The 16791-nt window shown below is 40.4% G+C and overlaps 2 protein-coding genes across 2 annotated transcripts; both read right to left on the bottom strand.

The window, feature by feature from the left end:
• Positions 1-5463: 5463 nt before the first annotated feature.
• Positions 5464-7273, bottom strand: LOC121048754 (cysteine-rich receptor-like protein kinase 10). The gene is made up of 6 exons (XM_040508483.1): positions 7252-7273; positions 6786-7030; positions 6490-6700; positions 6152-6392; positions 5889-6042; positions 5464-5763 (listed from the first exon to the last, which is right to left on the bottom strand). The coding sequence occupies exons 1-6, from the start codon at positions 7271-7273 to the stop codon at positions 5464-5466; spliced, it is 1173 nt and encodes a 390-aa protein (XP_040364417.1).
• A 7472-nt stretch (positions 7274-14745) lies between these two features.
• Positions 14746-15269, bottom strand: LOC121049977 (putative cysteine-rich receptor-like protein kinase 23). Its single transcript, XM_040508482.1, has 2 exons — positions 15244-15269; positions 14746-15157 (listed from the first exon to the last, which is right to left on the bottom strand). Exons 1-2 carry the CDS (start codon positions 15267-15269, stop codon positions 14746-14748), a joined length of 438 nt encoding a protein of 145 aa, XP_040364416.1.
• Between the last annotated feature and the right edge of the window lie 1522 nt (positions 15270-16791).

Here is a 16791-nt window from a genome sequence, read left to right as displayed (position 1 = left end):
AAACAAGACGAGATTTAGAGAATGAATTGTTTGATATGTTATTCATCTCACAGTGGAGGTATATAAAGAGGATTACAAGAATATAACAGGTAAGTACAATATATTCTATACTACGAAATAATTACAATATATTCTATTCCTAATATTAAACCATGACTCACGCTAACACTCCCCCTCAAGTTGGCGCATACACATCAACCATGCCCAACTTGCTTAGTGAGTCATAAAACGTCTTCCTAGAAACTCCTTTGGTAAGTATATCTACAAGTTGCTCTTCCGTCGGAACAGAAGGAAAGCTAATAATTTTGGCATCTAGCTTCTCCTTTATAAAGTGACGATCAACCTTCACATGTTTAGTACGATCATGTTGTACTGGATTCTGTGATATGTCAATGGCTGCCTTGTTGTCACAATACAACTGCATAGTACTTTTGAGTTTGAAACCCAGATCACACACCAGATTTCTCAGCCACAGCAATTCACACACTCCGTGAGCCATACCTCTATACTCGGCCTTAGCACTAGATCGTGCCATAACTTTCTGTTTCTTACTCTTCCATGTAACCAAATTACCTCCCACAAAGGTAAAGTAACCTGATGTTGACCTCCTGTCTGTAATATTTCCAGCCCAATCTGCATCTGTAAAGCCACAAACCTCAAGGATGTTGTTGTGTCCAGAAAACAATACTCCCCTTCCTGGAGCTGACTTCAGGTACTTTAAAATTCTCATAACAGCATCCGTGTGACTTTCACTCGGGTTATGCATGAACTGACTCACCACACTCACTGCATATGCAACATCTGGTCTAGTATGAGCCAAATAAATCAAGCGCCCAACTAACCTCTGATAGCGAGCTCGATCAGTAGTTACCTGATCTGGATACTCAGCTAAACAATGATTCTGCTCAATAGGAGTATCAATAGGTCTGCAATCCAACAAACCTGTCTCTGTTAGCAAGTCAAGAACGTACTTCCTCTGGCACAGGTAGATTCCTTCTCTCCCCCTGGCTACCTCAATTCCTAAGAAGTACTTAAGTTCACCCAAGTCCTTCATCTCGAACTCAGAGGCTAGCTGTCTCTGCAGTCTATCCATCTCAACAGTATCATTGCCAGTGATTACCATATCATCCACATAAATAATTAGAGCTGTTACCTTCCCTTGTTGATGCTTGAGAAACAAGGTATGATCTGAGTTGCTCTGTTTGTAACCAACCTTTCGCATGAACTATGAAAATCTCTCAAACCAAGCACGAGGCGACTGTTTGAGACCATACAGAGACTTTCTCAATTTGCATACAAAATCACCAGGAGAAGCAACTATATACCCAGGTGGAAGGCTCATGTATACTTCCTCGGCTAACTCTCCATAAAGAAATGCATTCTTGACATCAAACTGTCGGAGTGGCCAGTTTAAAATAGCAGCAAACGATAGCAGAACCCGAATAGTGTTCATCTTGGCAACAAGAGCAAATGTTTCATCATAGTCAATACCATACATCTGAGTAAACCCCTTTGCTACAAGGTGTGCTTTGTATCGATTCACTGATCCATCTGCATTATGTTTCATAGTAAACACCCAACGACAGCCTACAGCCTTCTTGCCTTGTGGTGGAGGCACAAGTTGCCAAGTATTGTTCTTCTGCAATGCCTCCATCTCTTCATCCATTGCCTTCCTCCACTTTGGATCCCCCAATGCATCCTGCACTTTGTTAGGTACTGATACAGCAGATATTTGATTCACAAATGATTCATATGACTTAGACAACCTCCTAGTGGACATATAATTGGCTACTGGGTATTTAGACTTGGCAGTAAGAGTAGGTTCGATCATATCTTTTGGCTGATTGACCTCGAGTGGTCCTATTTGGTAACACATATTGCTCAATATTAGACTCACTATTGCTAGTACTAGTGGGTGGACATACCTCAAATGAGTGATCTTCAGCACCAGGAAGTTGTGGGTCAGGGGTAGAAGTGATGGCAGTAGGGGCAGTTGTGTCTTCAACTGCATGTTCAATGATTGAAACTGGTGTCTGGATGTCTGGAGCTTCTACTTCTGGAAGTGATGAGTCAATGCTCTCAACTGGATCCGTCAAAATACCTCCTGCCTGTGCGACTTCTTATCCGCATTCTGATTCCTCCCTCTCTCCATGATATAGCTCTTCAAAATATGAATTCTCCCCCTGAAGAGCTGAATCTGAGGAGGAAAAATAACTCATGTCCTCAAAGAAAGTAACATCCATAGTGACATAGTACTTTCTAGTTGGTGGATGATAGCACTTGTACCCTTTCTGATAACCTCCGTAGCCCACAAACACACACTTAAGCGCTCGGGCACCCAACTTAGACCGCTGATTTTTAGGAATATGGACAACAACAACACAACCAAAGACACGAGCTAGCAGATTATGAAATGAAGGTAAGGAAACATGAGAGGCAAGAACCTCAAATGGAATTTTTCCATGAAGGACACTAGATAGAAGACGATTGATATGATAGGAGGAAGTATGAATAGCATCGCCCCAAAGATACTTAGGCATATGAGCACTAAAGAGATGGGCACGAGCCATATCAAGTAAATGACGGTTTTTCCTTTCAGACACTCCATTTTGCTCTGGTGTTTGTGGACATGTGGTTTGGTGAACAATCCCATGGGCTTTGAAAAACTCTTGGAAAACATGATTAACATATTCTCCTCCATTGTCAGAATGAAGGACTTTAATGGTGCTATGGTATTGTGTTTGAACAAGAGTACAAAAATTTTGAAAAGCTGGAAAGAGTTCATCTTTGGTTTTAAGAAAAGCAACCCATGACAATCTAGTACAATCATCAATAAACAACACAAAATATCTCATACTGGACACAGCGGGTTCTCTAGAAGGTCCCAAACATCAGAATGAATCAACTCAAAAGGAATAACACTTTTATTAGAAATACTAGGAGAATAAGTAGCACGATGACTTTTGGCCAAGACACATGTTTCACAATGTAAAACAGACTCATCCACACCAATAAACAGAGTAGGCATGGTTTTTCTCATAAGACTAAAAGATGGATGCCCTAAACGGCAATGCCACAACCAAATTTCACTTAGCTTATCATAATTCAAAGTCAAAGTGGCGTGACACGGTGCTCCTGGTTTCTCTCCTGCGTATGTCTGATCCAGATGGAACAATCTGCCCCTCAGATACCCCCGACCGATTAACTCCCTGGTGAGAAGATCTTGAAAAATCACATACATAGGATAAAAGGTTACGGAGCATTTAGACTCAGTATTCAACTGTGGAACAGATATCGAGTGATGAGACAAGTCAGGCACATATAACACATTATGAAGTTCTAAAGTGGGAGTAATACGCACGGACCCTGACCCTAACACAGGAAAAGCCTCACCATTGGCATTGGTGACATAGGACACTGGTGGGGAAGACAACTTAGTAAAATATGATTTATCATAAGTCATATGGTCAGAGGCACCAGAATCAATAATCCATGTATCAGAACCAACAAAGTGAGAAACCTTTAAAGCCATACCAATTTTACCTCAACGTATTTGCTATAGAGGCTGTAGGAGTAACTCCACCTGCTGTATGATGATCTTGGCCAACCACGCCATAGAAGTCTGGTTCTTGGACCAATTGAACAGCTGCTGCTTTCACCTTAGGACAATAGCCTTGCTTTTTAGGTTTAAGGTGTGGGTTCAACTTCCAACAAAGTCTCCCGAACATGCCCAAGGTCGTTGCAATAAGAACATTGAGGACGAGTGCGGTTGGTGAAGCCTTGTGGGAAACCTTGCTGAAGAAGTGGGGCTGAACTCTGCTGATGAAGGAACGGTACCGGTGACTTGGCCTGAATGGCTAGGCTAGATACTTCAACCTGTGCATGTTTGACACTCTCCTGCTGAGACTCATCCTTGCAGATGTATGTAAAAACCGTGTTCAAACTAGGCGGGTCTGTCATTCTGAGCAATTCTCCCTTGGCACTGCTATGCTTCTCATCAAGCCCTCTCAGGAATACATGGACCCTTTCTAGCTCTTTCTCCTTCTGGTACCACACAAGATCTTCCTGATTCTTGATCTTGCAAGGACGCTTCTGATCAGTTTCAGCCCATATATTCTTCAGCTTGGTGAAATACACAGCTACTGGCTGCCCATTCTGTTGCATATTAGCAGCTTTACACATCAATTCATGAACCTGTATAAAATCAGACTCGTTGGTATACAAATCCCCCAATGTCTTCCATATCGCCTCAGCAGTTTCACATTCTTCCACCATCTGTAGCACATCATCAGTCATGGCTCGAAATAGAATTGACATTACAAACCCATCATCATCTTCCCACTTAGCATAGGCCTCCACATCATCTTCCCTAGGAGCCTTGATTGTTCCAGTCACATGCCCCAATTTGTGGATTCCACCGAGATAAACTGACATAATCTTCTTCCATGTTCGGAAATTGGTACCAGTGAGTTTGGTACCCCCGAAAGAACCACCTTCTGAGCTCTTGACAGAGACCTCAACCTTCTACACCTCATTGGCCTTAGAACTTTGACTGTCATCACCACCCATTGCAATAGTACAATAGCAAAAAACACACAAATCCCAAAGTATGCAGCGGAAATAAGAACAGAAACAACTCCAAAAAATAATAACAGATTCTTCTTTTTTTTATTTTATTTTTTTTTTTTGTTGGAACCTGTTGGAGTCGACTGGGTTGAGATTTGCTTACTACTGTTCTAGGTCGGAGATTGGAGCAGACGACCGGAGGTGGGTCGTCTGGGCACGGCCGGTGTGAGGGCTGACGAACAGAACGTGGCGGAGAAGAGGATCACGATCTGGAGAATCGATCTTTGGGTGGGTGCCCAAAGTAACTTGCTGGGTCTGGTCTGGGCAAAGCGATGACTGCGACTGGGATTGGAGTGGCTTGGAGAGTCTGGGCTGAAGACGAAGGCGATCGGTATTGAAGAGATCGCCGGTCTTGGCAGGTGAGCAACTGGACTATGGAGATGTGGTTGGACGGTCGCCCTTGGATGATCGACGAAGTCACCTGGACAGGAGGAGAGCACCGGCGGTCTCTTGGCTGAAGACGAAGCCGACCTGGAAGAGAGATTGACGTCCGCCAAGGTGGAGAGCGACGTCATACAGAGACCGACCCAAATAAATGGGTTCAAAACACAACTATCTTCTTTGGATTGAGAGAAGACTAAAGGAAAAGACGAGACAAAGTCCTTTTCAGATCTTTGCTTTGATACCAAGTCAAACAAGACGAGATTTAGAGAATGAATTGTTTGATATCTTATTCATCTCACAGTGGAGGTATATAAAGAGGATTACAAGGATATAACAGGTAAGTACAATATATTCTATACTACGAAATAATTACAATATATTCTATTCCTAATATTAAACCATGACTCACGCTAACATAATCTGTATTATGCACAAGCATACAACTGATTTATCTCAACGTGGTCCATCATCAGAAATTGTCAAACCATTTGCAGAACTGCTTTGAGCACTTATTTGATCATGGTGATTAGTTCCTGTAAATAAGAAGGCAGCTCGTTCAGGTTTCGAAAGCTTGATAGTTTCAGTTTTCAACATTTCAACAACCGACGACATGGTTGGCCTATTGTTTGCGTCTTCTTGACAACACAATAACCCAATTTGGATGTATCTCCGAAAGTCATCTGGACTGCATGAAGCTTTCAACAATGGATCCATCAGCTCCGTGCCCTTCCCTTCATTCCATAATTGCCAAGCCTGCTTACAATTTAAATATATGCGTAACTTTTCAAAGATGTAAAAAGGTACTTTACTATAAAATTAACTTGATAGATTAGTTTAACACAAACTACATGCATGCACTCAGAATTTCAAATGCTTACATATGCTAGAAGAGTAGGTGCAGAATTTTCAAGATGAAACCCTAAAAAGTTTCTTCGTCCAGTTACAATTTCAAGCAAGAGTATTCCGAAGCTGAAGACATCAGATTTTATGGAATACAATCCTTCCATAGCATATTCCGGAGCCATGTAACCACTAATTAGGTGACCAAAACCAACAAATAACAATCACATCTCATGATGAATTAAAGAATATAAAATTTATATACATCATTTAAATAGTTAATTGGGCATATAGAACTTACTAAGTGCCTACAATTCTTCTTGTGTTTCCTTGAGTTTGATCATCCACTCCAAACATTTTTGCCATCCCAAAATCTGATACTTTTGGATTCATATTGCCATCTAACAAAATATTGCTAGCTTTCAAATCGCGATGTATAACTCTAAGCCTGGAATCTTCATGGAGATATAGAATTCCTCGAGCAATTCCTCCAATGATCATGCAACGTCTCAACCAATCCAATTGTTGTCGTTTCATTGGATCTGCAATCTATCACATTAATTTCACTATATACAAGTATTAATATTAATATATTACGCTGACTACAAATCAATAATTAATCAAAGCATATTGACATACCAAATAGAAAATAATCAAGACTTTTGTTGGGCATGTATTCATAGACAAGTAGTGTTTCTTCTCCTTGCAAGCAAAACCCTAGAAGCTTTACGAGATTCCTATGTTGAAGCTTTGCTACCATTACAACCTCATTCACAAACTCTTGTACTCCTTGTCCAGAGCATTTTGACAACCTCTTCACAGCAATTTCTTGTCCATTATCAAGTGTTCCCTGATCGACAAGTTATAGTAGTTATATAGAATCCAATTTACTATTTCAATGATCACTTTCAGTACTATGTAATTTTATACAATACCTTGAAAACTTCACCAAAACCGCCTTGGCCTAACTTATTTTCGCTAGAAAATTTATTTGTCGCAATCTGGATAGTTGCCAAGTCAAATTGCAAGGCCTCGATGGTGATGTTAATACTGTTTTGTTGTGGTTGGGCATTGTGCGTCATCTTTTTTACTCTTCTGCGTATGAATAAGTAGCCCAAAGCTACAAGCGCCAGAAAGATAACACCAAGAACGGCACTCAATAATTTGGAGAGGCTTATTCCTGTAATGTAAACAATTCGTACTTACAATTTAAATTCTAATTCAATGCCATCATGATCGCTTTTCAACAATTATTTGACTTTCATCTATGTTCTGTATTAATTTTTCATCAATTTGTTAGTATACTTTAGGGGTCATAATTTGGCTAGCAAGCCCAAAAGTCTATGGGCTCCCGTCCGGCCCAGTTGGCAAAAGTCTGGCCCGGCCGGCAACAAAGCCTACCTTGGCCCTGTCTGTTAGGCATGAGGCACAATTAGGATAGAGGGTTCAAAGCTCAAGCCCCGGCCCGTGGTTCAGCCCATTATATGCCAATTAAAGCCCGGCCAGCCTTATAAGTCAGGCCCAAAAACCTATTCAATTTTACTATTAATATTTTTTTATGTAGTTATTAGTTGAATATGTGAACTAATTATTGCATTTGGCTATATTTTCTTTAATTTTTTTATCAAATAAATAATTCATGTACAACAACTAGTCTATTGTGAGTCGAACTTACGACATTCCACTTATAAAGGGGAAACTTATGTCACTAGATAGACCAAATGGTACTGGGCATATTTTCCTTTAGTTTTGTATTTTATCTTGTTCAATCATTAACGTATCATAATTTTTTCATAGTTTTTTTATATTTTTTTAAAGAACATTACATATAAATATAATGGACTCGGCTCTACCCACCCAAAAAGCCCGTAAGGCCCTGGGCCTGTGGCCTACCTTGCCCATTGATGACCCCTAACATACTCAATTAGCTGTTTGTAATTAAGCTTGTTATTAAGACAAATTAGAGGTTGTAAAAGTAAAATGAGAATTGGAATTGGTCTACTCATTTCATTTCATAGCCCATTTATATAGGGATCGAATTACAATGGAAACAACGATTAACATCAATTAAAATAATGATTTGTGATGTGACTGCAATTCCTTGATTCTCTCTTTAGTCAGTTTCTTTGACGAAGGCACATAATGTGTTTTTCCTTTAACAGAGGTTAGTAATATTGAATTAGCTTGCAAGTTTAATACCTACAGCCGGCTGGAATAAGATATCTATTGTGTGTGTGTCTTAGTCTAAGAAGTTCGATCATGGGGAAGTTTCTTCGGGTTTTCTATTGCAGTTTCTACTTTCTAATAGGTTTGCCATGATATCCTTATAGTTTCTTTTCTAAATAGGCTTTAGTTTCTATTAACCATCCATTATGAATATTTCGGGGAATGTTGTTTCATTCCTGGGTATGACTAGGTGTTTTTCTGTGTATATTTAAATAAATTCTATCTCGATCACACCTTTCAGATTAAGATATTAAAGGAAAAAATTAGATAATAAATGTAATTGTTGAAGGAAATTCAATTTAGTGTGTTTGGCCCAAACAGGTTCCCTTATCCTAATTGTAATAGGGGTAGATTATTCTAGATATTCTAGTCTTAATTTGAGTAGGATTCCTGGTACTCAAAGATATTGTGCTTGTAATCCTCTATAAATAGATGGCCATATCATCAATGGCATGCACATTTACTTTCTCCTGAATCTCTTTTTCCTACAACAGGTTATCAGCATGAGCCCTAACATGAGCACCAAAAACCTAAATATCTTCTTCCCTCACCATCACCACTGTAAGCCTCTCTTCTAAGCCGAACAGTTGGCGTTCGTGCTACTTCAAACATTTGTTTGTTAAGAACTTGAACAAGTTTTGTACCCGATCATTACTAAAACATCATTGTTTCGGTCTAATCCAAATTCCTTGAAAATTAATTTCTTGATAGCAGCTTGCGCTCAAAAGTTTACTTTATTTTTGTAGAAGCATTTAAGGCTCCGAAATACTAGCTGGACTTCGCCCTATTGGACACCACTCAGGTATATGGTTGAAAATAACCCCATAAATTTATGGGTTGCACTTGAAGAGCGACTTGGGAATGACCAAGACTCCTAACTCTCCTAATAACACGAGAAGTGGAACAATCTCTGCTTCGATGACTTTAAGTCCGTGCTTGATTATAATTCAGAAGCCCTCCGCATCAAATCAATGATGCAATTATGTAATCAAATTATTACAGAAGAGGAATTGATTGAGAAAACTCTCTCTTCCTTCCCCGTCTTTGATATGATAGCCAAGCAATATCGGATTGATATCCAAGTTGGACGGATCACGAGATTTCATCATCAGCTGATTTCAGCGATGTCCATTGCTAAAAAGTACAACAATATTCTCATGAATAATTATAATTCCCGACCCGTTGAAACTAAGACTATTCCAGAGTCGAATTATAATGACACCCCTAAGAGAGGCCGTCGCGAGCAAAACCCCAAACCTAAAGGAGAATCAGTCCCGACGATCTAGTCCATATGATCGCTCAGCACAGGAAGAAAGCCGTTGATACAACCAACAAAACCGTGGCCATGGAGGCCATCGTGGATAGAGAGGAGCCGCCACCAATGGTGGGGCCGCTGGCCCTAGGGGTCATGGCATGTACGCAATTTCAGTACCTCAATCAAAGAGGGACAACCAAGTATCGAGTAATAATGAGATTTTTTTTTTGATGTGAAGCATTCGATCATTGGGCAAATGTATGTAGAGCACCAAATGTGGCAGCTAATGCATACAAGATCATGAAAAACACAATAGAATCCCATCACGTCGAACGTGGTGAAGATGTCGAGCTTGAGGTTGCAAACTTCAACTTTGACAAAGTCAATGACATGGAAGTTGCTAATTTCGATTAGAATATTTTTATTTCTAAGGATTATTGCAATGACATTTGCCATATTTTATTAATAAACATTGATCTTAGCTTCCCTTCAAATATATGCTCATCCAATTAAATGCGATGTCTAGGCAAGTTTTGAATGAGAGAAGTGTTTTCAAGTGAGCCTAGCTCTACCAAAATCTCTTTCTACCTAACCTGGTCACGGCTGATTGGAGTTACCGAAAGAATTGAGTGATGACCATTAGTTGAGTTTATTTGGATTGATTTTGTTTCAGAACTTTTGATATAATTCGTGGGCTTATTAATGAATAAAATTTGAGTTTTTATTCTTTCTCTCGACTTTATTTAATTCGAGTGTTTTTTACTTTTAGGAATGGACTCCGGAGAATTACAATGTCTCATGGATAGGTTGACTATGCACACTATTTTTCACTATAGGCAATTATTTTTAGAGATGTTGCCTACATGTACATTCCAAGCTCTGTGACAAGCAGGCCCATCAAATTTGACCCAAGGTCATGGAATGGCCCAATTTTTCTTTACCAACGGCACGCTTATCACTATCGCAGAAGCTCTATATGCTCCTAAAGCCAGCATAACCCTCTTGAACTTTAGAGATATTTGAGCTAATGGATATTATGCAAAAATCATTGTGAAAAAAGGAATGAATTCATTTGCATTGCCTCTAATGATTGTGGACGTAAGCGCATCTTAGATAAACTTATGTGTCTCTCTAGTGGACTCTACCTTATTCTATTACAGCTATTGAATCTAACAATGTCATAAGAGATGACTTATGAGATTCTGACATATTGACTTTGCCACGACAAGTTAGATCATCCTAGTCATGATATGATGATCCGTATTCTTAAGACTTCACACAGACATCTTTTCTTTCGAGCTACATGAAGCAAGAATCAAAAGTTGATCCAACAGACCCTAGGACTGCCGACTGTTTACTGGTGCCGTCGCCTTCCCCATGCGGTCCTCATCTTATTCTAATGCTAAGAGTGGCATCATTGTCTCCCATTTTGCTTCAGACGCAAATTGTGGCTCCATGGCCAATCTAACACACTATAGATTCTTAAATCAAATAAAACGTCCATAATATGTAATACTCTGAATTTTTCAGCTAATCAAGTACTTAAAAATCTAGAACATCACATGTTTAGAACAAGCGTGATAAAAATAAATCTAATTTTTAATACTAGCGGAACTTTACCTTTCCTCACTAAGCTTGGCCGAGAAAAAGGTCGAGCACCTTGCGCTGGCGCCAGTGTTGATGTCAAGTTATAAAAGGGAAAAATTTCAAACCTAACATTACAACTCGGATACATAACTAGCCCCCTAACTTCACGCCTCAAAAAACCGGCAACTGCTCTATTGCAATCAAAACTATACAAGTTCTGCGTGCACTGCCCCAAGCTGTACAAGCTAATTAACCCTATGAAGTTTATCTCTCGCGTTGCGAACTTACTGCCACCATTATGCTCGCCGTCAAAACCTGGTTGAACTGGTTCGGTTCGCTACTGGCATTAGCCATGTTCCACATGAACATCACTGGCGACGACAGATAAGGACTTGTTCGAGTAGGGGAGCAAGCAGTCGTTATACCATATCACAACCTCTTTCTTGATTGGGCAGCATTGCATGACGTTGGAGATTGTGGTGGTCACGCAGGCTTTGCAACCAGAAAATGCAGAAAGTGATAAGTAGAAATGAGTTATACCCAATTGGCCAAAAATTGATTTAACAATTCCTATTCTTACCCACATCAATCCCCCCTTCACTAAACCTTAATGGTGAGGCATAATTCAACCACTATGTAGCCTAAATCATTCCAATTCCAAAAGGGCCAATACTTCTCACAACTCACCGCCAAGGTCAATGACAACTCTCTCTAAAAACCTTAGCCACAAGTTCTCTTTTTAGCCTAATGCCAAACTTATCCGACAGTGCAGCTAAATAGGTGTCGGCCTCTGGCCAAGCAGATGTGTGCTGCTCTTGTCAGATGGGTAGTGGTTTCCATGCCCGTGTGGCTCTGATGGTGTTTCTAGGTGAGGAGATTCTACAAGGTTTAGTCACCTGTTCAATCCCGCTAATGGTCAAAGTGGGTTGCGACTCTGTTTTGGTGATGGCGGCGGTTCCATATTGGTGTGCGGTGGGGATACTTGGTCCCTCGGGTCGAGTACTTTGGAGGTGGCGTGGATGGATGCTGTTTGCGGCACTGGAATGGTCGTGGTCTGCATCTTGCTGCTATTGTAGGCCCGGTCAGCTTTGTTGGGTCTAGCTGGGCTGGTGATCTCATTTGAGCTGTGGGTTGAAGCACTTTCTTTAATGTTTTCTTTTATTTCATTTTTTTAAGGGAACTCTATGTCAGTAAAATAGTTTACTTTCAATAATTCCTTAAGTTTTTTAGGGAGCTACGTACTTTCTTGCTTCAAGCGAATCTTCCGAAGTAGTATTGATAAATGATTTATGTTATTCCGATATATTTAATGTCAAATGAGTGACCTAGTTTTATGTACTATTGTGGGTACCAACACATCTTCTTGTCTGTCTAGATAGCAGTGAAAGTGTATGTAATGGCCATTCTCACTTTTGATCAATATAGTGGGTCTGCCTTCAATTAAGAAAAAAAAAAGGATTTTTGTCCATTTACCCCATTTCTAGGGATTTTTTTCCCACTTACCTCATTAATTTTTTGTAATTCCCTCTTATCCAATACACTCTAAGGGAGTCTTCCCTAATATCCCATTAAGAGTTTTTTTTTTGTTTATAATTTTTTTAATACCATTTTACCCCTCAGCCCTTTGTTACTTAGAGAGAGAAAAAAAAAATGGAAGAGAGAGAAACCATATGAGACTTCGCCGGAGCTCTTCACCAGCCGCCAGAATCTGGTCACCGGTTGCAAGAATCCGGTCACCGGTTGCCGGAATCAGGCCAACTTTCGTCGGAATCAGGTCACCAGTCGCCGGATTCCGGCCAACTTTCGCCAGATTCCAATCATCGGCCGCCGCCCATCAGACCTTTTAGAAAACCTCACTGGAAATGTTTATTACCCCAATAGACATCTATTGCCCACCAATAAAGGGGCAATAGAGGTCTATTGCCCCCCAATACACGTCTATTATCCCCTAATAGATGACTATCAGCCATGTATTGTCCCCCAATAAACGTCTATTGCCCCCCATAGGACTTTCAGTCGCCAGAATAAGAACTAATCTTTCTAGATTTAGACAAATAAAACTTTGATTAAAGAAAAAAAAAAAGAATATTAGATCAATTTAAAACGTCTATTGGCCCCAATAGACGTCTATTGCCCCCTATAGACCCTTAACACACTTCTTTTGGCCCAATAAAACCTTTTTTTTCCTTCATTTTTTCTTCCATTCTGGGCCCTCTGCCCCATTTTACCAAAAAAAAGGCAAAAACAAGCTAGAAATTCACTAAATATTTTTTTTTCTCTTTTTTCTTTCCTGCTGCCCTCATTTTACCAAAAAAAATAAAAGAAAGAGGAAGGAAATGGCCTTCCGGCCTCAATAATCACCATTACCTTTCCTACTCGTGAAATCTCATTTATATTGCAGCATGTCTCTACTTAATATATCAAAATGAATATTAATTGGAACAACTATTTATAGAAATTATTTGAAATTCATGCATTGAGGTCAAGCCAATAATCATTAATCTTCTTTCACATCAGAATAGTTCAATGCCCATCCTTTAATCAAGTTGAATAATAAATAATTCAACTTATATCTGATGAAAATCATATTTTTTTTTCTTGGAGAAATTCGCAACTCACAGTTGAACACCAAAAATAGGCGACCCCGAGAGATCAAACCCCAGAGGAGCACACAAAGATACTCTTATTCAGAACCCACAGACCTAAAAATTCTAGACTCAACCGAAACATGTAAAAGCAAAGCCTTCCATCTTCAGATCTGAGCTTAAGCCTTCGGCGATGTGCACAATCAAGTCGATCACACGAGATCTCTAATCCCACTCGTTGTCGTACCATGGCACCGGAGCAAGCAACCATCAGTGCCCGGCAAATTGAACAGAGGCGTAACCAAAATAAGGGAGGGAGGGGGCGAGGAGAGAGAGAGAAAGAGAGAGAGAGAGAGAGAGAGAGAGAGAGAGAGAGAGGGAGAGAGAGAGAGAGGCAGAGAGAGAGACTTACGTGTGTGACCGGAGGTGAGTTGCAGGGAACCCCGGTCAGCCGGAACGGAATTTGAAAGAGAATTCCGGCAGTGAATTCCTAGGGCAGAGAGAGAGAGAGAGAGAGGGATCTGAAATCAGATAAGGATGAAAGAGGGGAGAGAGCGATGTGAAGAAGAGATATCGAGGGTTTATTAATTTGATTAAAGACAAAATTGTCATTTTGTTTTAAATTGGGTTAGTGAGAATAAAAATTTGTTGCTTGGGTAAGTGGAACAATTTAGCTGATTTTGGTGTTTTGGGTCAAGAACCCAAAAAAAAAAGGCCAATGACAATTAATTGTTTTTCCAACAATTAATAAAGACATCATTTTTTAAAGTTTTATAATTTTAATATAAATTTGGGAGCTTTAATTAGCCAATCTAACAATCTAACACACTATAGATTCTTAACTCAGACAAAACTTTTGAAACATGTGAGACTCCGAATTTTCATATGTTAAAATTTGGGAACTTTAGCCAATCAAACGAAACTTCCATAACATGTGATGCTCCGAATTTTTCATCCCATCAAGTACTTAAAAATCTAGAACATCACATGTTTTGAATAAGCATGATCGAGATGAATCTAATTTTTAATACTAGCCGAACTTTACCTTTCCTCACTGAGCCCCTGGCACTGACACCTATGCTGACGTTGAGGTCTGATAATTAAAGGGATAAACTGCATACTTAACATTACAACTCGGATATAGAATTCGTCCCCCTTCCTTCCCACCGCAGCAACTCGATAAATTCGTTCTGGCTCCCCTAAGACACCAATTGCAATCAAAACTAGCAAGTCCTACGTGCACTACCCCAAGATGTACAAGCTAATCAACCCCGTGAAGTTGGCCTCTCTCGTTGTGAACTTATCGCTGTTGTTCAAAGCCGCCATGGCCATCTGTTTCATGCTCGCCACCAAAACTTGGTTGAACCGGTTCAGTTCACTGCTGATGTTGGCAGTGTTCCACATGAACAACCTTGACGACTCTGCGGTGACAGAGAAGAAGTACTTATTGGAGTAGCATAACATGCAGTCATCGTACCATATCACAACCTCTTTCTCGATCGGGCAACGCTGCACGACCTCAGAGGTTACGGTGATCACGTAGGACTTGCAAGCGGTTGTGTTGACGTCATCGAGGTTGAGGAAGAGGCCGTAGACAGCATCGTTAAGGGTACGGCCGGAGATGGCGTTGTAGAAGTCAGTGTTGTTTGTGGTGCTGGAGGAGAGAGTGGAGATCGGAGGAGGTGGTTAAGGTTGGATTGGAAGGTTAGATTAAATTATGTTTAGCCCTTGCACTCTTACCTTTTTTTCGTTTCAGTCACTGACATTATCATTTAATCTGAAAAGTCCCTAACGTTACAATTTTCGTCCGATCGATCCTCACCATTAACATTCTGTCTAATCAAACCATTAAGTTGCTGATGTGGCACTCAAAGGCACACCAACTCAGCAGTTTGCATGCCATGTAACATGCAAATTGTTCAATATACCCCCTGTCTTTTCCCCCATTCTTAGCTCTCTCTCACCTTCAACTTCACTGTGAAACCCTATTAGAGCACAAACTATTGTCCTCCTTTCAATTTTCGCTTCCACAAATCCTTAGCACATTTGAATCCAATGTTAGGTTAAAGATTTCATTCAACCCAAATAGAAAGATCATACATTAGAATAGTATCAATTCAACACAAAACTAATTAATCCAAAAACCCTATTTAACAACACCGATCTGGGTTTCGATCTGGGTCATCAGGAACTTAAATTTAACAACACCAATTTCAAATAGAAACTAGGTCAAGCAAGCTAATTTGAGCAAAAATTTCAAAAAATAAAACCTTGGGGAGTTGAGTAAGAGAGGATTTTGTGGAGTTTAGAGGGCAAAGTGTCGATTTGAGAACGACCAGGCGGTGGCGATGGCCTATTGTAGTTCTTGGCTCTCCGTCTAATGCCTTTTCCTCCCATCTCTCTAAAACCCTAGTGCACTGCAACCTAGTCACTTTTGGTCTCTATTAGAAGCCAACTAAATAGCTCGGCTTGCAACGGCTTCGTGCTCTGAGACGGTGAACAAATCCCCTCCAGGTATGTACCAACTCCACTCTTCGCTTCTCACAAATTCTTCAATTCCAATCCAATACAGCGTCGTTTTGGTCTCGCAGATATGAACTGCTCAGCATGGTGAAGAAGCACTCGAGCTTGTTGGGGAAGACCGTCATCGGCGCCGACGATGCTTCTGATGTCGAAATGGACCCCCGGTTCTGGCACGACGTCTTGGATTTGTACTTCGTTCACGGCAAGGATTCCCGGGTCGCCAAGACAATGATCTCTTCTTCACTTGAATTTGATCTTGAACCAGTTGGATAACTTGATAGGTGAAAAATCTATAGAGGTGGACTAGAGGCGCTCGTTTCACTTGAATTTGATTGCTCACACAAATCGAGAATTGCATAACGATGGAGAAGATCGATATGGGTCTCGATCTGGGTGTCGAGGCGGAGGCGGCCTCATGGAGGCGGAATATTTGAGGGTGCTCATTTGAGAGATCGAGGAGAGAGGAGGGAGATGAACAGAAGGAGGAGGGAGATGGGGAAGAAGAAGAGATAAAATTACAAAAAAAATAAAAACAAAATAATAGAGGGCATGGACAGTATGGACATTTTGTAATTGGAAAGGCTTACGTGGCGCTGAGTTAGCGTTGACTTTAATGCCACATCAGACTACGAACGGAGCAATTGGACGGAGTGTATCGATCAGACGAAAATTGTGACGTGGGGACTTTTTTTCAGATTAAATGAGAATGTTAGGGACTGAAACGAGGACAATATCAGATACAGGGACTAAACAAAATTTAATCCA

Source organism: Rosa chinensis, chromosome 6, assembly GCF_002994745.2.
Source record: "Rosa chinensis cultivar Old Blush chromosome 6, RchiOBHm-V2, whole genome shotgun sequence".
NCBI classification, from domain to species: domain Eukaryota; kingdom Viridiplantae; phylum Streptophyta; class Magnoliopsida; order Rosales; family Rosaceae; genus Rosa; species Rosa chinensis.
This window is presented reverse-complemented; position numbering and strand designations above follow the sequence as displayed.

What these genes read in the sequence shown, in the direction of transcription:
- LOC121048754 (XM_040508483.1), bottom strand. Translation starts at nt 7,273, where the DNA reads ATGCCTAACAGACAGGGCCAAG. An exon ending in GCCTAACAGACAGGGCCAAG is followed by an intron (nt 7,031 to 7,251) that starts GTAGGCTTTGTT and finishes TTTACATTACAG; the next exon opens with GAATAAGCCTCTCCAAATTA. An exon ending in GTTTTGGTGAAGTTTTCAAG is followed by an intron (nt 6,701 to 6,785) that starts GTATTGTATAAA and finishes CTTGTCGATCAG; the next exon opens with GGAACACTTGATAATGGACA.
- LOC121049977 (XM_040508482.1), bottom strand. Translation starts at nt 15,269, where the DNA reads ATGTCAGTGACTGAAACGAAAAAAAG. An exon ending in GTGACTGAAACGAAAAAAAG is followed by an intron (nt 15,158 to 15,243) that starts GTAAGAGTGCAA and finishes TCTCTCCTCCAG; the next exon opens with CACCACAAACAACACTGACT.